Here is a 25819-nt window from a genome sequence, read left to right as displayed (position 1 = left end):
TTAAGCCAATCTCTCGTCCTTCATTTCCCTTTGTAACGGTAAAAAAGTCAAGACCCAGGCAAAGTTATGTTCCTACAATGCCGCATTTGGAATCTGTTTGGGCACCAAGGAAGACTGACATCTGGGACACGTGGTGCGCTATTGTCGAGAAAGGCGGCAGATATTTGATAAGGCCGGTGCCAGAAGACAGCAGACTGATCTTAGCCGATGCCAACTCCGGGATGACGAAGATGAACAAGAAGATGTGGGTGCAGGACGACATAGGTCACTATCGCAGCAAGCTAGCCATTGGAGAGGATGCTTGCCTACACAACGATCAAGGTCTCTATCGCCATTTAGAGGCTCCAGCTGATCACTTGGCCACCGCAATCTGGAAAACTAAAAGTTATTGTGGATAGTTAACTGTTGCCGAGAACCGCAGATCCTTCCAAGACACATGTGCATAGAAAAAGCTGAGCCATTAATTGCAGAACAGCTGAGCATCATAGAAACCTCCCATGCCGAGTCTGTGGGTGAAATTAGTGCTACCACTACGAGACAAGATCTTCTAGCTCAACTATCACCAGATCTCACTAAGGAACAACAGAAGAAGCAACTTGCCATTCTTCAAGAGATCTCTGAATGCTCCAATCCACAGGTGAAGAGCAAATTAGACAAATCGATGGTGAAGCACCGGATTAGCACCGGAGACCAGCAACTAATAAGCCAGAGAGCATACCACGTGTCAGCAACGGAACGTAAAATAATTCGTGACAAGGTAGAGAAAATGATGAAGAATGACATCATTCAGCCTTCGCAGAACCCATGGTCATCACCAATGGTTCTTGTCCAGAAGAAGGATGGCAGTTGGTGCTTTTGTGTTGATTACAGGAAGCCTAATAAGGTAACTAAAAAGGACATTTACCATCTTCCACGAATTGACGATACACTAGATTGTCTGAACGGGGCAAAGTTTTTCTCAACCATGGACATGTACTCGGGATATGGCAAATCGAAGTGACTGTGAGAAAACTGCATTCATCACCCCTGAGGGCCTGCGTGAGTTTAAGGTAATGCCATTTGGTTTGTGTAATGCACCAGCAACTTTTGAACGGATGATGAATAATCTTCTAAGTCACCTGAAGTGGACGATGCGTCTTTGTTATTTAGATGACATTGTAGTGTTCTCAAAGACATTTGATGAACACATAAAAAGACTGATGGCCCTTCTTAAGTGTCTCCAACCAGCCAGACTGAAACTTAACCCTAGAAAGTGTCTCTTTGGAGTAAAAGAAATCAAAATACTTGGACACCTTATGTCAAACGAAGGTGTGCGGCCAGACATGCTATCAATGTTCATCGATGTTGAGCAGAACAACTGGGATGAGGTGCTACTTTCACGACGTTCGCCTAAAACACCGCCAAACAAGACACCACAGGATTTACGCCATTTTTCCTGGTGCATGGGCGCGAGGCGACGACGACGGACACTGTGTTTCTGTTACATCCTGATGAAATGGACGACGACATCAGCCAGGTGATAACCAGAGCTGAGGAAGCTCGGCAGTTAGCTCGACTCCGCACGCTGCAGGCTCAAGAAAACAATCGCTGAAGGTATGACGCGAGCCATCGCCCTGTTGCCTACTGGCCTGGTGACCTTGTCTGGATCTTCACTCCTGTTTGGAAGGTTGGTCTCTCTGGGAAGCTCCTCAGGCGCTACTTTGGACCTTATAAGTTTGTAAAACAGTTGTCTGATGTTACTTATGAAGTTGAAGATTTCGACCCCGACACAAAACGACGAAATATCAGAGGTACGGTCCACGCCCTTTGAATGAAGCCCTATAAGGATCCTGCAACCCAGGGTAAATTTGAAGCTCCAGAGACAGGCAACAAGCTGAAAGGTGGTGATGAACGTAGCAGCAAGGGAAGTTCTAAGCGGATCACCACCAGGGCGAACATCAGTCATCGGGAGTTGGAGTATGTAGGACTTGTTCCCGGACTAGGAGGACGTAACACCGAGATGCTGTTCTCTTAAGGAGGGAGCAATTTCACAGAAGAAGCTGTGGAGCACAGTCACCATAGTGTAGTGGTTATGATACTAGGCTGTTGTATGGATGGTTGTGAGTTCAAAACTCACCTGAACTGTGAACTTTTAATTTCTATATTCGGTTCGAGTACATTCTAGAAGTATCCACAAATGGCAACAATCATTGCACTGGAATGTTCTGTTGCTGTATATATACCATATGTATTCTGGCTGGAGGTAGTTTGCTCCATGCTCTTGTATGTGCAAGTGCAGAATAAACTTTCGTTACGTGAAGTTAGTGTCCATCATTCATCTAATCACACCTTCTTCTACGTGACGTTATTTACAATATTATCATCTCTGTTTTCAGCAACTGGCTATGTTATTAAATTTGCAATGAGCGCGCACATGCACACACGCACGCACACCTTAATATTTACCATAAATATTTAATTATGTTACTACAACAGCCCCAAAATATACAAGAGATTGACCTCATTTACAATTATGTCATCAAACCAACAGCTTATACCCCTGTCAGCTTGAAACTATATGTATGTCAACTACTGCCATAAATTGTACATCCATCCGCATATTTTAAAGCATTAAGGAATGTATTATGCCAACCTTTAGGCAGTTATTACATGTAACATATACAATCTTAAGTACCCCCTACTTTGGAAAGTCTGCTCTCATCCAATCACTCCTTCCACCCTCTCTCTCCCTCACACTTTCTCGCTCTCTTCCCCTTCTGCTACCTCCAGTCTTTCATTTCTATCTGTGAATCCCATCCAAAATTGTTATTTGTGTATAATTTTACCACTGTAACCAACATAATTCTTGTACTTAACGTTTGTAACATGTCACCTGATTATATAAAAGAATATGAAGTTTAAGCTATATTAACTTGACAAAACCTGATTCATATACCGTCTGAAATAATTATTCCAACTCATGTATTCAACACCTCAAAACAAAGATCTCCAAAATCCTTTAAAATTTATTACATAATAATATTGTTATGATTTGTACTTTCTGATAATGTTTCTCTTCTGCTATATGATCCTTGCACCTAAGAGTTTCCAAACATCATATTTGTTAACAAAATATTACAGTATACACGTGATGTGTTTTGACAGTGAAAGGAACATGTGACCACTGGAAGTACTCTATTTTAATTATTTTTACTGTTGGATATATATTTAGTATTTTGTCACAAGAAACCCAAAAACACGTCCTGAAATAGTATTTTGTTTCTCCACTAGCCAGTGCCACAAGTTCCTCCAAAAAATCATAACACAGCACGCGCGCGCGCGCACACACACACACACACACACACACACACACACACACACACACACACAAGTCATACTAACAAATGTAAATCCACCTGATGATGAAGGTTTAAACCTCTGAAACACTGAAACATGTCGTGGAAATAAATAAACAGTGACTGGTAACAGTAAACTTGTTGTTTCATTTAATGTCAATAACCTAAACGCTATCACGGTTACCAAATAACCCTGTGACGAAACACGCCGCTCTTCTTTGGAACTCCTCTATCTCCTCCGTCAATCCGATTTGGTACGGATCCCACACTGATGAGCAATACTAAAGTATAGGTCGAATGGAATAGAGGGGGTTATTTTAACAAAAGTTACAACAGGAGAAAAAGTAAATTCAGAGTGGGAGTATGGTGTCCTGCAAGATCACTTGGCCAACTCATGTTCTGAACCTGCATAAATGATTCACCAAAGACTCTGGAGGACTCTTTAAAACCTGTGATGTTTGTTGATAACACAAGCATACTGGTAAAGAACACAAACACATTTATTTTATTTACTTCATGTCCCAGTGAGCAATGTTGTGAATATATCTTAAGATATGGAACATGTCAGTTTTACACTTTTTTGTTGTTACATTCAATTTACTAATCAATATCATAATAAAGTATCTACAACTTAGGTTCTATCACAGAAAAATAAAAGTATTTAAATATGTTTACAACAATAAATAAACATGCACACAAATAAGGATCTGGGAATGTTTCAGAGTGTTACAGTACATGGATACTTTACAATGTGGTTCAGGAACTCTTTTATAGTTTAAAATAATCCTTGCAATAGGAACTGCCTTAAGGCTATTTTTATATATTAAAAAAAAAAAAAATAGAGCTCATCATTCACTAAACACTTAATTTGTGGAGGGAGGGGATTAAAAATCTTACAGCCACTTGAATGGACCTCCTTCTGTACCATACTCAGGTTTTTATGTTAATAATCGAAATGGTCTATTCTTCTAGTACATAGATTATGATTCACACTGTTAGGTTTAAAACAGGCTCTGTTTTCTTATGAAACAAATCAGGGTGAATATACCTTGTGCGATGGATGTGTGGATTTCAAATTCTTTAAAAATATTTCTGCGTGTGGTTCTAAGATGGACTCCACTCTCAATTCTTATGGCACTTATATGTGTATAACATTTTTCTAGCCAATGGCTGACTTCCCCAAAATGCAATCCCTTAAGCAATAAAGGCACAAAAGTAGCCATAATAAGCTGATTCAATAGTTCCCATATTTCTATAACAGTAAACAATATCCGCCCTTACTATGTATCTGCTCGTCACCTAATTTTTCTCCTATATACTCATCTTTTGACATTATGTGAAACTGAATAAAGTTTGTTTTACTGTAATTAACAGAAAGACTATTTATGTTAAACCAGTTCGCAACATCCCTAAAAACCTTATTAGCCGATATATCTAGTTCGTGTAATGAATTACTGATAAATATTATAGTGTCGTAATTCATGAGACAAACTACCAGAGACAATCAGAAGAATACTGAAATAGGCTTACAGCTACTTCACAGCACATAACTGAATCCTACAGATTCATTTAATGTAATTGTTAAAAAGTGATTTACAGGCACCAGAAAGAGAGTGAAATTGCCCACACACTGGATGAGGCTTCATGAGCCGAGTTGCTAGACATCCAGATGGTTAATAAACAGAGGTGGCACCAGTAGGGGCGTAATTTACCAACAAATCTAATTTTTGAGTGTTTTGTATTTAGAAGCCTGTCTCGTTATATTGATCTGCAGGTAAGACTGCATACATGGCATACTTCCAATCAACAGTGTGCTACATCATAAACTTCTGAGGCAAAGCAGCTAATATGAAGAGAGTATTTATTATACTGAAGCACACAGTAAAAATAAGATGTAAAGTTGATAACTGCAAATTCTGTGAAACACACGAATAACTATAATAATAATAACAAAATTTCTACAAAACATTCTTTGAGGATTTATCTGGGTATAAACCGTCAACATTGTGTTACTGTCTAATTAATGGAAAAGTGGAAACAAACAATAATGGAAACTTTGTGATACTAGCTGATTAGTTTCAAAATTTATTGAATGGCAAGCCTCCAGCGAAGAGCCTGCATTTTGAAACACTGATACCAGACACAGACTCTCACACTCCAATAATTCAAGAAATAAGTGAGGTAAACCCAGTGGTCTAGGGTTAGCATCTTTGATTAGTAATAAAAACATCCTCGGTCTCAGGTTCAAAACCTGCCATTGCTCAAATTTTGATTAATAATCAGCAGCCGAAGCCTTCTGGCATAAGAAGTCACCTTCATTCTGCCAACGGCCTTGTTAAAGGGGGTGGAAGAGCGGACAGAGGTTCAGGGCACTCTCTTGCCCTTGGGGTAGGAAACTGCCCATAAAGATGGAAGAATCAGCAATGATCAATAGCATGAAGATGCAGAAGGCAATGGAAACCGCTGCATTAAAGACACATAATGTGTATCCATAGGACATGTGGCCTAAAATTGAAAAAGTGTCATGATGATCTGTCCATTGACAAAAGATTCTGGAATAGTCCCCATTCAGATCTCCAGGAAGGGATTACCAAGGGGGAGATGACCATGGGAAAATTGATCAATCAATGAAATAATAATGTTCTGCGAGTTGGGGCATGGAATGTCAGAAGCTTTAACGTGACAGAGAAACTAGAAAATCTCAAAAGGGGAATGCAAAGGCTCAATATAGGTACAGTAGGGGTCAGTGAAGTGAAAATGAAAGAAGACAAGGATTTCTGGTCGGAGTATTTATTATACTGAAGCACACAGTAAAAATAAGATGTAAAGTTGATAACTGAAAATCCTGTGAAACGCACAAATAACTATAGTAATAATAATAATAATAAAACTAACACAAAAGCCCAGACACGTCTGTGTGGTAACCACCGGTACTCTGGCCAGCGTCTGTCACCAATGGTGCGGCTGATACGAGCTCCAGGAACTGAAAATCCCTGGTTCTACCAAACTGGCGCAAGCCAGACGAATTACAAGCATAATAGCAAGTACACCTAAAAACAACATTACCCCAGGTGGACGATCCACCCGTCGCAAGACGGCAACCAGGCACTCGGATTCTGGGGGACCTGGAGATGTACTAAAGGGCGAGTCGGAGCGCTCTGGCAAACTACCCAAGAAAACACACACATACTTTGGCACCTTCAACATACAGACACTAATACAAACGGGAAAATTACACAATCTAACAACGGAACTCACCAGTCAAAAGATCTCGATCCTAGCGCTACAAGAAACAAGATACACGGATTCAGACACAATAGACTACGGAAACTACAGATTCTTCAAGAGTGGAACCAACAGGAAAATCGGCAAAGGAGGAGCACTCCTCGGCATGGCCTTCGCAGTAAACAAAAACATCCTAGACTCAGTAAAAGAAGTCAACGCGATCAACAACAGGCTCATGACCATGCGAATCAAACACGCCAACAAGAACTACACCCTCATCAACGTACATGCCCCCACGAACGCAGACAACAAGGACAAACCAGAAGAAACAGACAAATTCTGAGACAAACTCGAAACCACCCTGGCAAAAATACCCCAAGACAACGCGAAAATTCTACTAGGCGATTTCAACGCACAAATCGGCAGAGAAAAACGCTACAGAAAAACAGTAGGAAATTTCCCTGCACACAAATTCACCAACAAAAACGGCACCAGACTGATCGAACTCTGCCAGCAAAACAACCTCAAAATCATGTCAACCTCCCTGATGAAAAAGCCCAAGAAACAAAAGACGTGGCGATCACCAGTCCACTCACTAGGCGAATTCCAGATAGATCACGTGGCAATCTCCTATGAATACCAGAAAGAAATCCACGACGTCCAAGTGAGAAAAGGCGCCAACATAGATTCGGACCACTACCTAACAAGAATCAAAATCAAACTCACACCAAGAAGACAACACAAAAAGAAATTGACCTCACCGAAATTTGATACAAGAAAGATCAGAGAATCGAACATCACAGAACACTGGGAAAAAACAAGAGGCGAAAGATTGGACCAGCTTTAAACAAAAAATTGTGAACACAGCCAAAGAACTGATCCCGCTGACTAGAAAACCCAGGCACCCTTGGTGGAACACTACCTGCGAAATCACCCTACAAAATCGAAGAACAGCTTTCACAAACTACAACAGCAACAAAACACAAGAAACACGGGACAACTTCTATGAAATTCGAAGACAAACATCGAAAACAATAAGACAAGAGAAACGCAAATACATCAACGATCAGCTAAACTCCATCGAAGAAGACTTCAGAAATTTCAACACACGGGATTTCTACAGGATGTTCGCCAACCAAGTCAAAGGATACTCACCACAGAACCTCTGCTTCAGAAAAGAAGACGGAAAACTGGCACTTACCAACAAAGAAAACTGTGAAGAGCTCGCGAAGTACTTTTCAAAATTACTAAATTGCCTGGAACCTAATTCAACCTTCGAACCCCGAGAACCAGCCAACGCACCGGAAGACTCACCATCACCAACAAAAGAAGAAATCCTCCACTGCATAAAGAAACTGAAAAACAACAAGGCAGCCGGTGAAGACGGAATAACGGCAGAACTGCTGAAGAACCTAGGACCAAACTCGCTAAACGAAATCACACAAATCATACAGAACACCTGGACAACCGAAATCATACCTGACGACTGGAAGACCGCACTCATTCACCCGCTACACAAGAAAGGTGACAGGACAGACACAAACAATTATAGAGGAATTTCCCTGCTACCGGTCATCTACAAAATTCTATCAACCTGCCTTCTCACCAGAACGCAAGGACAACTGGAACCCGCCATCTCGGAATACCAAGCGGGTTTCAGACCCAACAGAGCCTGCCCCGAACAAATCTTCAACCTGAAATCAATCATAAAATCTCACATGACAAGCCCCAAAAAAATCATCTGCACTTTCGTCGACTTCAAAAAGGCTTACGACTCGATCGACAGAAAGTCCCTCATCCAAATCCTCAGAGAAAAAGGCCTAGACCAAAAGACCCGAAGACTAATCGAACAGACACTAACCAATACAAAATCCAAAGTCAAATTCATGGGCGAAATCTCGGACCCCTTTGAAATCCACACTGGCCTAAGACAAGGAGATGGACTATCCCCGCTATTGTTCAACATCGTCCTGGACAAAGTAATGAGCGAATGGGAAGCTGAAGTCAGGAGACAAAACACCTGGAGACCAGTCACATTAGGAAGGAAAAGACTGGAAATCCCTTACCTAGCATTCGCAGACGACCTAGCGATACTGACCTATCACCCAACATCAGCAAAAACACAGATCGAAATCCTGAAAGAATGCGCCGAGAAAGCCGGCCTACAAATCTCTTTTGAAAAAACGCAAGTCCTAACAAGAGAAGGCGACGACATCACAACCAAGTACGGCAAAATTAAAGGGGTCACACACTTCAGATACCTAGGCGAAATCATCGAACCGACCGGAACAGAGAAACTGGCTTACGAAGACAGACAACACAAGACACGGAAATCACTAGGCATGGTACGAAACGTCTACAACAAACAATGCATTTCCAGAAACACCAAGATCAGACACTATAACACAGTGATCAAACCCGCCGTACTGTATGCCAGCGAAACACTAGCACTCAACAGGAAAATCAAAATTGAAGAAATCAAAAAAGAAGAACGCAAAATCATGAGGAAAATTTTAGGAGGAAGACCCACACCAGATGGCTACAGACTACAGAAGAACTCAACAGTAGAAGCATATTCGAACATCGAGAACGATATGAGAAAAAGGCACCTTAAATTCTACGGACATTTAGATAGACTCCCTGAAACAAGACTCACCAAGAAAATTCTAGAACACATCAAGACACTTAAAGTCTCGACACCCTGGATGGAAGGAGTCCGAAAAGACCTACAAGCAATTGGCACCACAAACACCACAGACAGAAGCACCTTCTGAAAACACATAGACAATTGGGAAGTAAAGTCAGAAGCGCTAAAACAGCGGACCAAACAAGAATGGTCTGAGGAGAGAAAAGAGGCCCTCTCCAAGAGAATGAAGGAGTACTGGAAGGACAAGAAGAACAAGCCTTCAAAGTCATAAGCTTAACGATTTCCTTTTAGGGAAAATTCGCCAACAATAATAATAACAATAATAATAATAATAATAATAACAAAATTTCTACAAAACATTCTGTGAGGATTTATCTGGGTATAAACTATTCATCATGAATAGGAATGTAGGGCACAGAGTGTGTTACTGTGGACAGTTCAGTGATACAGGGTTTTTCTTACCAGAATCGACAGCAAACAAAACAGCGACAATGAAAGTTCAGGTATACATGCCGACGTCGCAAGCTGAAGAGACAGAGACAGTTTAAGAGGAGATTGAAAGGGAAATACGGTGCGTAAAGGGAGATGAAAATCTAATAGTCATGGGGGACTGGAATGCAGTTGTAGGGGAGGGAGTACAAGGAAAGGTTACAGAAGAATATTGGCTTGGGACAAGGAATAAGAGGAGAAAGACTAATTGAGTTCTGTAATAAATTACAGCTAGTAATAGTGAATACTCTGCTCAAGAATCACAAGAGGAGGAGGTATACTTGGAAAAGGCAGTGTGATATGGGAATATTTCAGTTAGATTACACATTAGTCAGGCAGAGATTTTGAAATCAGATAGTGGATTGTAAGGCGTACCCAGGAGCAGATATAGACTCAGATCACAATATAGTAGGCTGAAGTTTAAGACATTAGTTAGGAAGACTCAATATGTAAAGAAGTGGGATACGGAAGTACTAAGGGATGACGAGATACGCTTAAAGTTCTCTAAGGCTATAGATACAGCAGTAAGGAATAGCTCAGTAAGCAGTACAGTTTGTAACGTCCTAAGTTAATGTGCGATAGCATTTGTTGCTATACAGCCTACAGTATTGGAGCCGGAGGCTGTGAAAGAAGCCACCACTTGTGTCTTAGCCAATGAGTCACGTACACCTGCTTCTACGGCAGCATGAGAACGGCTCCTGTCTCACTTCTTTGCGACCGTACATTCACCACATATAAGAACCTAAATAAATGATATTAAATATTATTCAATCATTTTCACAATTGGTCCACTACCTTTTGACATTCAGGAGAAGATTGTGTCCAAATTTCAGCTTTATAACTATCATAGTTTCAGAGATATAAAAAAATTGCTAGAAAAAGTAAAAAACTGACACTTAGGATACTAAATTCACTTAGGAAATATTAGTTTATCCTTTGGTATTATCTAAAAACATAAACAGAACTTGTAGGGTGCAGAATTAATTAATTGAGATTTTCATATTGAAACTAAAAATATAAAATACAAAAATCAGACAAAATTATTATTGGTTCTAAAATTGTTGTAGGAGTATACGTGAGTGAATGAGAGTGTGTACATGGGACATTCGTCAAATTTTAATGTTGCATTATATACCGTGTTATGTAACCTGCAAGAGTTACGCAAGCCTGTCGTGGGAAAATGTTCATAGGGAATTTATCCACTTTGATGATGACATATGTCTGGGTGTGATTGCTATTTTAACAGAGCAGCCAGAAAGTCAGCTGGAGTATTATCTGTATCTAAAGGATATTTCCAGATTTACTGCCTTTTCCTTTTCGTTTATTAAACATTATTTTAATATTTATATATTAGAATGACATAGATGTGTCTGTATTTAAGGATTGGTGCAGGCCAGTTTTGGTGCGAATATGATCATGAGCGAGCATTCTGATTGGCAGCGAGTATGGTTAGCCAATCAGAATTGAGATGGTTCCTGCTCATTACCTGATAGTTATATTGGGTTGTTGTTGGTTGGTTGGTTTGGGGAAGGAGACCAGACAGCGTGGTCATCGGTCTCATCGGATTAGGGAAGGATGGGGAAGGAAGTCGGCCGTGCCCTTTCAGAGGAACCATCCCGGCATTTGCCTGGAGTGATTTAGGGAAATCACGGAAAACCTAAATCAGGATGGCCGGACCCGGGATTGAACCGTCGTCCTTCCGAATGCGAGTCCAGTGTCTAACCACTGCGCCACCTCGCTCGGTAGTTATATTGGGAGTGAGGCCACAAGAAAGGAGTCGCTCGCTAGCTTTGAACGCGGATGGTCATGCTATTAGTGCCAGTCAAAATAATTTTAGAACTGTATTTCTGGAATGATATTCGCGTGTGAAAATTTGGCCTTCGTAGTATCCGCGTGGCTTGTTTCAGTATTTCACTGAGCATTTTTGGCAAGCAATTTCTTTTTTGAACTCCACCAGAAGGACCGAATGTAATAACTCATGTTAGTGGTGGAATTAAGGACTGTGGAAATGTTGTTTAACTCAGGTCAGATTTGGACAGATTTCTGGGTGCTGTGCGTGTGAAACGAAATGAGTGTATGAATTGTGAACTTGACAAAAAGAACCAATAGTTTAAATGTGGACTGAATAGTACTGTTTCTTTGGTTACACGAACAAATAAACGTTTTCGTGTGGAAAGTTCGGATATTATTTTCCAGAAGCCAATCCATTATCATACCGCCTGATAAATCTTTTTATTGACATTTTTTCTACAGAACTTTATTTCATTACTAGAGTTGCGCAGCCTCAGTAATTGTAGATATTAGATGGTGTTTTTTTATCAACGCTGCTTTTACATCATCTTGTCAGTATCTATGTTGTTGAGTGAAGGGACATCGAGCAGACGCTGTTCTGAGGAAGGTGAATTTTTAAAGTGCAGCCTGCACAGCACACAGAATTTCAAAGGCTGCACCGCCGCAAGTTTAATAGGAATGAGCATCTCTAAAAGGGACCATCACAGAAGCTGGAGAGAAAAATATAGGTACAAAGAAGGCAACTGCAAAGAAACCATTTCTTTTTTGAAATCCACCAGAAGGACCAAACGTAATAACTCATGTTAGTGGTGGAATTAAGGACTGTGGAAATGTTGTTTAACTCAGGTCGGATTTGGACAGATTTCTGGCTGCTGTGCGTGCGAAACGAAATGAGTGTATGAATTGTGAACTTGACAAAAGGAACCAATAGTTTAAATGTGGAGGAATGAAATGTGAGGAATGAAATAAATAGGAAGTGCAGGGAAGCTAAGACGAAATGGCTGTATGAAGAATGTGAAGAAATTGAAAAAGAAATAATTGTCGGAAGGACAGAATCAGCTTACAGGGAAGTCAAAACAACTTTATGTGACATTAGAAGGAAGGGTGGTAACATTAAGAGTGCAATGGGAATTCCACTCTTAAATGCAAAGGCAAGAGCAGATAGGTGAAAAGAATACACTGAATGCCTATGAGGGGGAAGATTTCTCTAATGTGATAGAAGAAGAAACAGGAGTCGATTTAGAAGAGATAGGAATCCAGTATTAGAATCAGAGTTTCAAAGAGCTTTGGAGGACTTAAGATCAAATAAGGCAGAAGGGATAGATAACATTCCACTGCAATTTCTAAAATCATTGGGGGAAGTGGCAACAAAATGACTATTCACTTTGGTATGTAGAATTTATGAGTCTTTCGGAAAAATATCATCCACACAATTCCAAAGACTGCAAGAGCTGAGAAGTGCGGGAATTATTGCACAATGAGCTTAACAGTTCATGCATCCAAGTTGCTTACAAGAATAATATAGAGAAGAATGGAAAAGAAAATTGAGAATGTGCTAGATGAAGATCAGTTTGGCTTTAGAAAAGGTAAAGGCACAAGAGAGGTAATTCTGACAGTGCGGTTAATAATGGAAGCACAACTAAAGAAGAATCAAGTCACTTTCAAATGATTTGTAGATGTGGGAAAAGTGTTCACCAATGTAAAATGGTGCAAGATGTTTGAAATTCTGCAAAAAGTAGGGGTTAGCTGTAGGGAGAGACGGGTCGTACACAATATGTACAATGACCAAGAATGAAGTGCTCTTATTAAAAGGGGTATAAAACATGGATGTAGCCTTTTGCCCCTACTGTTCAATCTGTATATTGAGGAAGCAATGATGGAAAAAAAAAAAAAAAAAAAAAAAAAAGTTCAGGAGTGGAATTAAAAATCAATGTGATGCGATTTGCTGATGACATTACTATCCTGAGTGAAAGTGTTGTTGTTGTTGTGGTCTTCAGTCCTGAGACTGGTTTGATGCAGCTCTCCATGCTACTCTATCCTGTGCAAGCTTCTTCATCTCCCAGTACCTACTGCAACCTACATCTTTCTGAATCTGCTTAGTGTATTGATCTCTTGGTCTCCCTCTACGATTTTTACCCTCCACACTGCCCTCCAATGCTAAATTTGTGATCCCTTGATGCCTCAAAACATGTCCTACCAACCGATCCCTTCTTCTAGTCAAGTTGTGCCACAAACTTCTCTTCTCGCCAATCCTATTCAATACCTCCTCATTAGTTACGTGATCTACCCACCTTATCTTCAACATTCTTCTGTAGCACCACATTTCGAAAGGTTCTATTCTCTTCTTGTCCAAACTGGTTATCGTCCATGTTTCACTTCCATACATGGCTACACTCCATACAAATACTTTCAGAAACGACTTCCTGACATTTAAATCTATACTCGATGTTAACAAATTTCTCTTCTTCAGAAACGATTTCCTTGCCATTGCCAGTCTACAATTTATATCCTCTCTACTTCGACCATCATCAGTTATTTTACTCCCTAAATAGCAAAACTCCTTTACTACTTTAAGTGTCTCATTTCCTAATCTAATCCCCTCAGCATCACCCGATTTAATTTGACTACATTCCATTATCCTCGTTTTGCTTTTGTTGATGTTCATCTTATATCCTCCTTTCAAGACACTGTCCATTCCGTTCAACTGCTCTTCCAAGTCCTTTGCTGTCTCTGACAGAATTACAATGTCATCGGCGAACCTCAAAGTTTTTACTTCTCCTCCATGAATTTTAATACCTACTCCGAATTTTTCTTTTGTTTCCTTTACTGCTTGCTCAATATACAGATTGAATAACATTGGGGATAGGCTACAACCCTGTCTCACTCCCTTCCCAACCACTGCTTCCCTTTCATGCCCCTCAACTCTTATAACTGCCATCTGGTTTCTGTACAAACTGTAAATAGCCTTTCGCTCCCTGTATTTTACTCCTGCCACCTTCAGAATTTGAAAGAGAGTATTCCAGTTAACGTTGTCAAAAGCTTTCTCTAAGTCTACAAATGCTAGAAACGTAGGTTTGCCTTTTCTTAATCTTTCTTCTAAGATAAGTCGTAAGGTTAGTATTGCCTCAAGTGTTCCAACATTTCTACGGAATCCAAACTGATCTTCCCCGAGGTCCGCTTCTACCAGTTTTTCCATTCGTCTGTAAAGAATTCGCGTTAGTATTTTGCAGCTGTGACTTATTAAACTGATAGTTCGGTAATTTTCACATCTGTCAACACCTGCTTTCTTTGGGATTGGAATTATTATATTCTTCTTGAAGTCTGTGGGTATTTCGCCTGTCTCATACATCTTGCTCACCAGATGGTAGAGTTTTGTCATGACTGGCTCTCCCAAGGCCATCAGTAGTTCTAATGGAATGTTGTCTACTCCCGGGGCCTTGTTTCGACTCAGGTCTTTCAGTGCTCTGTCAAACTCTTCACGCAGTATCTTATCTCCCATTTCATCTTCATCTACATCCTCTTCCATTTCCATAATATTGTCTTCAAGTACATCGCCCTTGTATAAACCCTCTATATACTCCTTCCACCTTTCTGCCTTCCCTTCTTTGCTTAGAACTGGGTTGCCATCTGAGCGCTTGATATTCATACAAGTGGTTCTCTTCTCTCTAAAGGTCTCTTTAATTTTCCTGTAGGCAGTATCTATTTTACCCCTAGTGAGACAAGCCTCTACATCCTTACATTTGTCCTCTAGCCATCCCTGCTTAGCCATTTTGCACTTCCTGTCGATCTCATTTTTGAGACGTTTGTATTCCTTTTTGCCTGCTTCATTTACTGCATTTTTATATTTTCTCCTTTCATCAATTAAATTCAATATTTCTTCTGTTACCCAAGGATTTCTATTAGCCCTCGTCTTTTTACCTACTTCATCCTCTGCTGCCTTCACTACTTCATCCCTCAGAGCTACCCATTCTTCTTCTACTGTATTTCTTTCCCCCATTCCTGTCAATTGTTCCCTTATGCTCTCCCTGAAACTCTTTACAACCTCTGGTTCTTTCAGTTTATCCAGGTCTCATCTCCTTAAATTCCCGCCTTTTTGCAGTTTCTTCAGTTTCAATCTGCAGTTCATAACCAATAGATTGTGGTCAGAATCCACATCTGCCCCTGGAAATGTCTTACAATTTAAAACCTGGTTCCTAAATCTCTGTCTTACCATTATGTAATCTATCTGATACCTTCTAGTATCTCCAGGATTCTTCCAGGTATACAACCTTCTTTCATGATTCTTGAACCATGTGTTAGCTATGATTAAGTTATGCTCTGTGCAAAATTCTACAAGGCGGCTTCCTCTTTCATTTCTTCCCCCCAATCCATATTCACCTACTATGTTTCCTTCTCTCCCTTTTCCTACTGACGAATTCCAGTCACCCATGACTATTAAATTTTTGTCTCCCTTCACTACCTGAATAATTTCTTTTATCTCGTCATACATTTCATCTATTTCTTCATCATCTGCAGAGCTAGTTGGCATATAAACTTGTACTACTGTAGTAGGCATGGGCTTTGTGTCTATCGTGGCCACAATAATGCGTTCACTATGCTGTTTGTAGTAGCTAACCCGCACTCCTATTTTTTTATTCATTATTAAACCTACTCCTGCATTACCCCTATTTGATTTTGTATTTATAACCCTGTAATCACCTGACCAAAAGTCTTGTTCCTCCTGCCACCGAACTTCACTAATTCCCACTATATCTAACTTTAACCTACCCATTTCCCTTTTTAAATTTTCTAACCTACCTGCCCGATTAAGGGATCTGACATTCCACGCTCCGATCCGTAGAATGCCAGTTTTATTTCTCCTGATAACGACGTCCTCTTGAGTAGTCCCCGCCCGGAGATCCGAATGGGGGACTATTTTACCTCCGGAATATTTTATCCAAGTGGACGCCATCATCATTTAATCATACAGTAAACCTGCATGTCCTCGGGAAAAATTACGGCTGTAGTTTCCCCTTGCTTTCAGCCGTTCGCAGTACCAGCACAGCAAGGCCGTTTTGGTTAATGTTACAAGGCCAGATCAGTCAATCATCCAGACTGTTGCCCCTGCAACTACTGAAAAGGCTGCTGGCCCTCTTCAGGAACCACATGTTTGTCTGGCCTCTCAACAGATACCCCTCCGTTGTGGTTGCACCTACGGTACGGCCATCTGTATCGCTGAGGCACGCAAGCCTCCCCACCAACGGCAAGGTCCATGGTTCATGGGGGGGAGTGAAAGTGAAGAAGAATTAAATGATCTTCTGAATGGAATGAACAATCTAATGAGTACAGAATATGGATTGTGAGTAAATCGAAAACAGATGAAAATAATGAAAAGCAGCAGAAACGAGAACAGTGAGATTGATGGTCATAAAGTACATGAGTTAAGGAATTCTACTACCTAGGTAGCAAAATAACCAGTGGTGGACAAAGCAAGGAGGACATCAAGAGCAGACTAGCAATGACAAAATGGGCATTCCTGGCCAAGAGAAGTCTATTGGTATCAAACATAGGTCTCAATTTGAGGAAGAAATTTCTGAGGATGTATGTCTGGAGCACAGCATTGTATGGTATTGAAACATGGACTGTTGGAAAACAGGAACAGAAGAGAATCGACGCATTTGAAATGTGGTGCTACAGACAAATGTTGAATATAGGGTGGACTGATAAGGTAAGGAATGAGGAGGAAACACTGACAAAAAGAACGGACAGCATGACTGTACATCTCTTAAGACATCAGGGAATGACTTCCGTGGTACTAGAGGGAGCTGCAGAGGACAAAAACTGTAGAGGAAGACAGAGATTGGAATAGATCCAGCAAATAGTTGAGGACCCTAGCTTGCAAGTGCTACTCTGAGATGAAGAGGTTGGCACAGGAGAGGAATTCGTGGTGGGCATCAAACCAATCAGAAGACTGATGAAAAAGAAAAAAAAAAGGGGGGGGGGGGAGATAACAAAGTGTCTGGAGAGGATGGGATAACTGTAGAAGAATGGTTGGTTGGTAGATTGATTTGGGGGAGGAGACCAAAGAGCGAGGTCATCAGTCCCAGCGGATTAGGGAAGGACGGAAAATGAAGTCAGCCGTGCCCTTCCAAAGGAACCATCCCAGCATTTTCCTGAAGTGATTTAGGGAAATCAAGGAAAATCTAAATGTGGATGGCTGGACCCAGGTGTGAACCATCGTCCTCCCAAATGCGAATCCAGTGTGCTAACCACTGCAACCCCTCACTCGATCTGTAGAAATGTTAAAAATAGTAGGAAATAGTCTCATAACAAGAATTTATGCACTCTTAACAGAAATAACAAAAACTGAAATAATTCCAAATGGCTAGAAGAATCCTTTTATACATCCATTGCATAATAAGGTGATAGAGCAGGTGTCAGTGATTACAGGGACCTGTTATCTCTTCTGTTGGTTACATACAAAGTTCTATCCAAATCTATATTAAACAGAGACAAACAGTAAACATTTCATCTGATTGATGAGTGTCAAGCACGCTTCACGAAAGGTTGATATGTACTGAGCAGATTTAGTGTCTGAAGACAATTTTAATCCTTTCGTTGCTATGGACGTTGATGTATACACACATCCTGCTTTACCATTCCCCATGTGCTGTGGATGTGCATACACATGCCGCTTGTGTTTTCCTACGGTGCTATTGATTTCTCCATGTAGCCTGAATCGCCAACCTATAACTGCTGTGAATGAGTTGCATCCATATCTCACAATCACTGAATAAACAAAGTTTCAAATATTTATCATACAACATATGTGCCTCTTTGTATGGTATCATTTGAGAAAAATAAAGATAAAGAGAAAATCTAATTTTGATATCCTGAATAGGTCATGAAATATGGCGATTGTTATGGTCACATGATTCACAAAGCATAAGGATGAAAATGGATGTGTAGTGTGCAACCATTCTTTGGATCTAAAAGTCAATAGCTCAAGAATGAAATATCATCCTGCTCTCAGTTTTAAATAAAATTTCAATATCTTATCTACATTTCATTCACTGCAATGTATGAGCTAAAATCAGCCATATGCAATGTTTTCACAATGCTGTTTTACCTCTACAAACTCTTTAAAATTTTGTGGAATGTTTTACTTAATTTGATGCAGTGCAGTAACTATGACATATAACGAATGGAAATATAGCCCTTTATCAAGCAAAAATATCAGACTGGAAGGTGTGCAAAAATCAAATTATTTTCACTCAATAGCTTTCTTAAAATTAGATGATAAGTATTTCATATTGGCTGGAATGCCATTTCTCAGCTCAGGCATCAGCATATAGTGAGCAGTACAGCTGTTACAATTGTCACCCTCAGCATGGAATGCAGAGAGCATGTCTGTAGAAGTGAAATACCATCACATTTGTCACTTTTGTAGACTCTACAAGGGTGCATCACTCTGTTGAGATACAAACTGTTTCGGACACTTCAGAAGAGCTCAGAGTAAACTGGAAGACTAGAGAACTAAACTGCTAGACTCTCACAGAGAAGTTATTTTTTTAATGGCTTCTGGGCATCAGCCATGCAGCCAGCCTCAGATCATAAAAAACAACAATTATCTGTAACATCCATTTACAATGAACTTACATAAATGATATAAGTAAATTAACATATTTAATATATTATAACGTAAAAAATTTACATCAACATATTAGAAGATCAGCACTACAAACAGAATACTGAACAATTTTATATGTGACTTCCTTCAAATGTCTCAGAGAAATCATAGCACCAATTGGACTACATTTTAAGCCAACTTAGAATGAGATGCCAAATTCAAGAAAGCACAAACAATATATTTGAATCACTTCAATAAACGAGCAGTACCCTGCATTGCATAACTTCGCCATTACATGGCAGTTGTTTTGCCTGCAGCATTATATGTCTCAGAAACTAAATCTCTAGGAGGCCACTCAAAAACTGATGAAACAGGAAAAGAAGAGTGAAAAATTCTCAGAAAAATGCTGTTGTCCTATTAATATACATGGCATAAAGATTAAAAGAAAACTAGTCCTATACCATTCAATAGACAAGATCACTGATGCAGTTTGTAAAAGATGCTTGAGGTTCTGTTGGTCACATCTGCAGAATAGATGCAGGTTAGCTAAAAAACTCCTTAATACATTAAATTCAAAAATGGTAAAAATCACTTGCTTGGAAGAAATTAAGTCTACTTAATTATTATGAAACATTAATGTCACAGAGGACATCATAATCGGAAATCACACATTCACAGAGGAAGCTAAAAAGACCACTGAAAAGCAGTGGACAGAGGAAATCAGAAACAACACAACACATTGATGACAAGATTTTGGGAAAAGGCGAAGAAAAGGAAGCTGTCACACCATGCTCACAAGTTCAAATGAGCTCTTTAAGAGGGCATAAAAAGAAGGAATAACAACAATAATAATAATAATAATAATAATAATAATAACAAAATGAGAAAAGGTAGCCACTGACCATATAATTGAAGCACCATGACAATGTAATCAGTTGAAACAATGGGCTGCTGTTATTTTTGTCAGTTAGCTCTGAGGGTGGATGTTGTCTCAAAGCTTTGCCATGATTTCAACCTAGTTTATGTGCCTGCTCAAAGCCTCAGCTATACAGTGAGTGTTTACCTTTACTACTTCTATCATTTGTATCCAGCACTTTTCAGTATACATTCACAAATTAATACCAAAAGATGAGTATTTGTTGTTGCCAATCATTGCTCAAATACAGGAAATGCAAATAACTTAGGTGTATATGTACCACAACCTACCTTACTTCTGATGGAGCTGTGCAAAATGTGTATCTTCTCAGGTACATTGTCAACAGTGTGATATGGCAAAAAATTAACAAATCCCAGGAACTTTGCCAACAGACGCAATGTACACAAACATCTCTGATATTCTTTTTTGGTACTCTCATCAACAGAAGTATCTGCAAAGTAAAATGCAAACTGCATGTCTACATTCTGATAAACCTGGAAATCAGCTGTAAACCTATCTCTTGTTCTACACCCTGAGCAGGATGGCACCTACCTTCAATTATCTGACAGATTAGGTTTTTCAGCATCTCCATGGCATGCTTCTGTGGGTCAAAGACACCTGTCATTTTTTGTGCTGCCCTGTTTTGTATACATTTAATATCCACTGTTAGACTTACGGGATGTGAGATCCACATACTTGAGAAAAACTCTAGGAAGGGTCAACAAGTATTACAAAAGCAATCTTCTTTGTAGACTGGTAGCATTTTCCCTATATCCTGCCAAGGAACTGATGTCTGCCACCAGATTTACCTACAATTGAGCCTATGTGATAGTTCCATTTCACACACCCATAAACTGTTACACCTAGATGTATACAGTTTACAGATACCTACTGTGACTCACTGGCATTGCAGTCACAAGAAGCTAAGCTTTTGCATTTTGTGAGATCCACAATTTTATATTCCTGGTCATTAAAAACTAAAACAAGATAACTCCATATCTCCAAAACTATTTTCAGCTGCCCTTGAAAAAGCAATGTTTAAATTGGTTTGGAAAACAAAGGGACTCCAAATCCTAGGAAAGAAATTAAATAATCTGATGTTCACTGATGATGATGTTCTACTTGCAAATAATACAGAAGAAGTTCAAATACTGGGTAGTGAATCTGCATAGTCTGCTCTGAAGTTGGCCTAAAAATGAACTATGATAAAACCAAGATCAGATGAATGAATGGGCACTGGAGATATATTTGATGGAAGTACACAACTGCAAAGGATCACATAATATGTCTATCTGCGCCAACTACTAAATATGAAAAAGAGACCTAAAACCAGAAATATTCTGACATATTAAATTACCTGGCAAGCTTATGGAAGATACTCTTCAAAAAAATCAGCTGAGCTGAAGAAAATAGCTTTTGATCAGTGTATACTGCCAGTAATAACTTACGGCTGTGAGACATGGACATTAAATGAAATCATTGTTAGAAAACTAATAGTAGTCCAAAGAGGAATGGAAAGATCATTGTTGGGCTACACAAAGAAAAATAGAAAGAAAGCAATTGATATCTGACAGACAATGAAGGTTAGTGACATGATGCAAAGAGCGAATAACCTGAAATGGTAAAGGACTGGAAATGTTGTTCAAAGAAAAGATGACAGGTGGTCAAAACAAGTATTCAACTGGAGCCCAATTTTTTATTTTTTTTAAAAATTAAAAAGACCAAGGGAAAAACAGATAGGATGGAGACTTAAGGAAGAAAGCCAGACTGAATTCATAACAGGAAGCTCAAGATCAGCAGAAACAGAAGAACCTGCAGGGATCTAATGTAGCACACCGACTCAAAGAGGCCACATCACCATGTGATTGAACTGCTTGATGGTAGTTATGACTGATTGTTAGGCTCCATGGCTGTGGATTAAACTGCTTTGAGAAATACAGTAACCAACCACTTTTTATGTAACTTTTTGTACCAATACACATTTCAGGCTTTCACTGTTCTTCAATTTGTGCAATACATTTATTACATTGTTAAAAATATCGACTGCTGTTTGGATGCTGCAGCTGCCCTGTGCAAAATAACAACTTTCTTTATCCACTACACTTGTCAAGTTGTACATTTACACACACTTGACTGACCAGAATGCATTTTCCCTTGCGTTTCCATTTGTTTACTGTCAACTAAAGCAAGTTGACAGGTAAAGTTTACCACGGATTCCTGCAATGTGTGCTGGTACAGGAGAGTCAAGGTCAATTGTGTGTTATGTTTTTAACAATGTCATTTTTACATGAGTGGTACTGTAATACATTTTTGAGCAGGTCCTGAGGAGAGGAAGTGGATTACCAAATTAAAAATATAGGGTGCTATTTATAAAGAGATGTACTGCTTTTCATACCTCCGTAATGACGAAAATTACAAGAAAGGCAACCACACTGATTAATATGAAGATGGTATCTGTTCTTCTGAACAAAAAGTTATTTGGAGTGGTCTAGATAAGTGGAACACAAGTCATTCAATAACAAACATCCCAAAATAATTCACTCAACCTTTGACAAATCTAGCAAAACATATCACTAAACATACTGACCTACTTCAGCCCTCTTGCAGATGTTTGCTGCAACAAATAACAGTCAATGTGTTGATTTAGACTGAATCAGAGCTCGCTCAGAATACATCTAAAAACAGAAAAAGAATGTTCTACACCGAGAGACGCCGTTTGTTGTCACGTCCTCCACAATAGGGTCTTGACTAAGCTTTCATTGAGCCTTTGTTTTCCAATACATTCTAAGTGAATACACCATTTCTGTCAACATGATACATTGTGCTTCCTACTCAAAAATTTCCCCCTCCAATTTTCTCTCCTGGCTATACTCAGGAAGGTGTAGCTGTGTACGACATCTTGCATCTCTGTTGTCTTTCTTACAGTTGAAGAATCATCTAGTATCTGAAAATCTGTATACAGTCTGAAAATTACTACAGATGAGCCAACCAAGTATGCCATCTAGTGATGATGGGAAAGATGGTACAGGCTTGCAATTTTTAAATGCAAGATACAAATTTGTTAGCATAATTCCTAACTTAATGCCTCACAAACTCCATAAAAAGTGGGGAAGATGAAGGTCACACATTTTAAGCTACAGAACACAGTATTGAGATTAGAAAATGCAATCTACCTGTAAGAAGCTCAATTTGTAATCACTATACATGACCATGTTTTACTCCATCACGTCAAAATACAAAACATGCACAGCTGAAACACTGCATCACAGTGGCATTGTCTGCTTTCTCAAAAAAAGCAAGTTGATAAAAGGGTGGGCTTCACTTGTCCTTCATTCATTCAGGTGCCTCATTAAAATATTCAATATTACAATATTCAATACACATACAGCTTTATTGAGCTATTACTTGTCTGATTTGTGGCACTTTTTTTTTTTTTTCAATATAGAGGCTGAAAGCAGAACTCTCTTAGAACACTCTAACTGGCAATATACTTTTACTTCTTCAGCTATGATATCATAATAGGATCGTTGCTCTTGGAGAGGGGAATATAGTACAGACCACTGTCTCATTGTATCATATCCATGACGTAATTCATTATTCTTGGTGTGCTTTGTGCTTTTTACATGTAGCAGAACACGATTTTGTTGCTGTTTTTCATCAACTGGGACTGATAGATTAAAGATGCTGCACCTGTTATAACCTTTAATCACTAATAAATTGCGTGGATATACAAACGTAGAAACAACAGCTGGTTACATGCTATCAATTCTGTATCGGTCATTCGACTGCCGTGCCGTGACATGCGGCCGGCGCCGTTCGTAGCTAGGTGGCGTTCCCGCGCTCAGCCGAGCTGCGGAGCGCCTCTATCGCCATTTGCGCATACTGACATGGCGGCACTCTTAAATGTCGTGGAACTGTCACAACACCTTACCCCCTTGAAAAAAAACACTCACTTCCTGGGAGACACGGACAGCGCGGAGACATCCATGGTCTCTTGGGAGGCCCCGAGAAGATCCCGCGGAGAAACACGAGAGTACGGTCGAAAATGTCCAGGACGGAAGCCCGTGCGTGGAACATGCCTCCTGGACGAGATGATGGGTGAAAACTCCGGAGCAGCATCCATAGGTGTCGTGGACCTGGGGGTGTGCTCCAGCAAGATGGGTCCCGGAGAAGGCGGCGTCGCGACTGGGGCCGGTTCCGGCGGACTCGGAAGCGGTAGCGACGTCGGCTGCAGCAACACGCACGGGAGATCGGCAGCAGCGACAGGACTGGCTTCTCGGGCTGGTGGAGGCGAAGGAAGGGGCAGTGGCACCGGCGTGGCCACCACTCGTGGGCGCATCTGGTCGTAATGGCGAACAACCATGCCATCGTCCGTATGTATTTCACAAAGCCGGCGGCCGCAAAGAGCCTCGACCACCCCTGGAATCCATTTAGGGTGAGATCCATACCCTCATGCCCACTCGTTGGCGCCCACCGAGTATTTTCCCGCACGAGGGGACACAGTACAAGGCCTGACAGGGTGAAGCAGGTGCAGTAGAGTACACGGTTGGCGGCCATGCAAGAGTTTAGCAGGGCTGCGATCACCCAGAGGCGTGAAGCGATAAGAACTCAGAAAATGCAACAGAGTGTCATCTGTGGAAAAATCACTAAGGAATTTTTCCATCTGGCTTTTGAAAGTGCGGACAAGGCGCTCGACCTCCCCATTCGATTGCGGATGGAAGGGCGGTGCTGTAACATGATGAATCCCGTGTCCAGTACAAAAATCACGGAAGGCCTGCGAAGAGAACTGAGGGCCATTGTCCGTGACGATCGTGGATGGAAGACCTTCTAGCGCAAAGATTTTGGACAAAGCCAGTGTCGTCGCCACAGTGGTGGGCGACGGACATCGAACGACAAACGAAAACTTCGAGAAGGCGTCAATCAACAGCAGCCAATAAGTGCCGAGGAAGGGGCCAGCAAAGTCAGCGTGCACCCGTTCCCATGGCTGTGCCGGGTCAGGCCACGGAGAGGGCATTGTACGGGGTGCAGCCAGTTGTTGAACACACTGACCACACGCAGCGACCATGTGGGCGATGTCCGAATCAATACCGGGCCAATAAACATGCCTGCGGGCCAAAGACTTAGTCCGAGAAATCCCCCAATGGCCTTCATGCAACAGTTTGAGAACATCTTTGCGAAGAGAGGCTGGCACCACGACCCGTGGAGATGCGTCATCCATGGCCAGAAGAACACCACCATCACGAACAGACAGACGAAGGCGCAAGGCATGGTAGTTGCGAAGGGGATCCGATGCCCGGCCCTTGGTCCTTGGTCCTGTCCGGCCAACCCCGTTGAATAAAACCGATCACCTGACGCAGGACCGGGTCCCGCGCAGTAGCCGACGCGACCTGCGAACCTGTAAACGGAAAACCCTCGACCGCACGACGTTCTGGCTCATCAATGTGGAAACAGAGTAGTTCATCTCGATCGAAAACAAGGTCGGGGCCCATCGGCAAATGCGACAACGCGTCAGCATTGGCATGCTGGGCCGTGGGGCGATAGTGAATCTCATAGTGAAAACGAGACAAGTATAAGGCCCAACGTTGCAGGCAGTGAGCTGCCTTATCCGGAAGCGATGCCGATGGGATGAACAGAGAGACCAGCGGCTTGTGGTCGGTGATGAGGTGAAACTTAGAAGCATACAAAAAACGCTGAACTTTTTTTAGAGCATAAATGATAGCGAGCGCCTCCTTTTCAATTTGAGAATAACGCCGTTGCGCATCGTTGAGGGTCTTGGAAGCATAGGCGATGGGTCGTTCCGACCCATC

At 40.8% G+C, this 25819-nt stretch overlaps 1 protein-coding gene across 1 annotated transcript in view; it reads right to left on the bottom strand.

The window, feature by feature from the left end:
- Positions 1–25819, bottom strand: part of LOC124545758 (codanin-1) — a 166602-nt gene that overhangs the window by 67117 nt on the left and 73666 nt on the right. The window contains exon 5 of the mRNA XM_047124701.1: positions 20303–20463. Within this exon, the coding sequence (XP_046980657.1) occupies positions 20303–20463 (161 nt within the window). The remainder of the gene's footprint in view (positions 1–20302; positions 20464–25819) is intronic.

Source organism: Schistocerca americana, chromosome 8 (genome assembly GCF_021461395.2).
Source record: "Schistocerca americana isolate TAMUIC-IGC-003095 chromosome 8, iqSchAmer2.1, whole genome shotgun sequence".
Lineage (NCBI taxonomy): Eukaryota > Metazoa > Arthropoda > Insecta > Orthoptera > Acrididae > Schistocerca > Schistocerca americana.
This window is presented reverse-complemented; position numbering and strand designations above follow the sequence as displayed.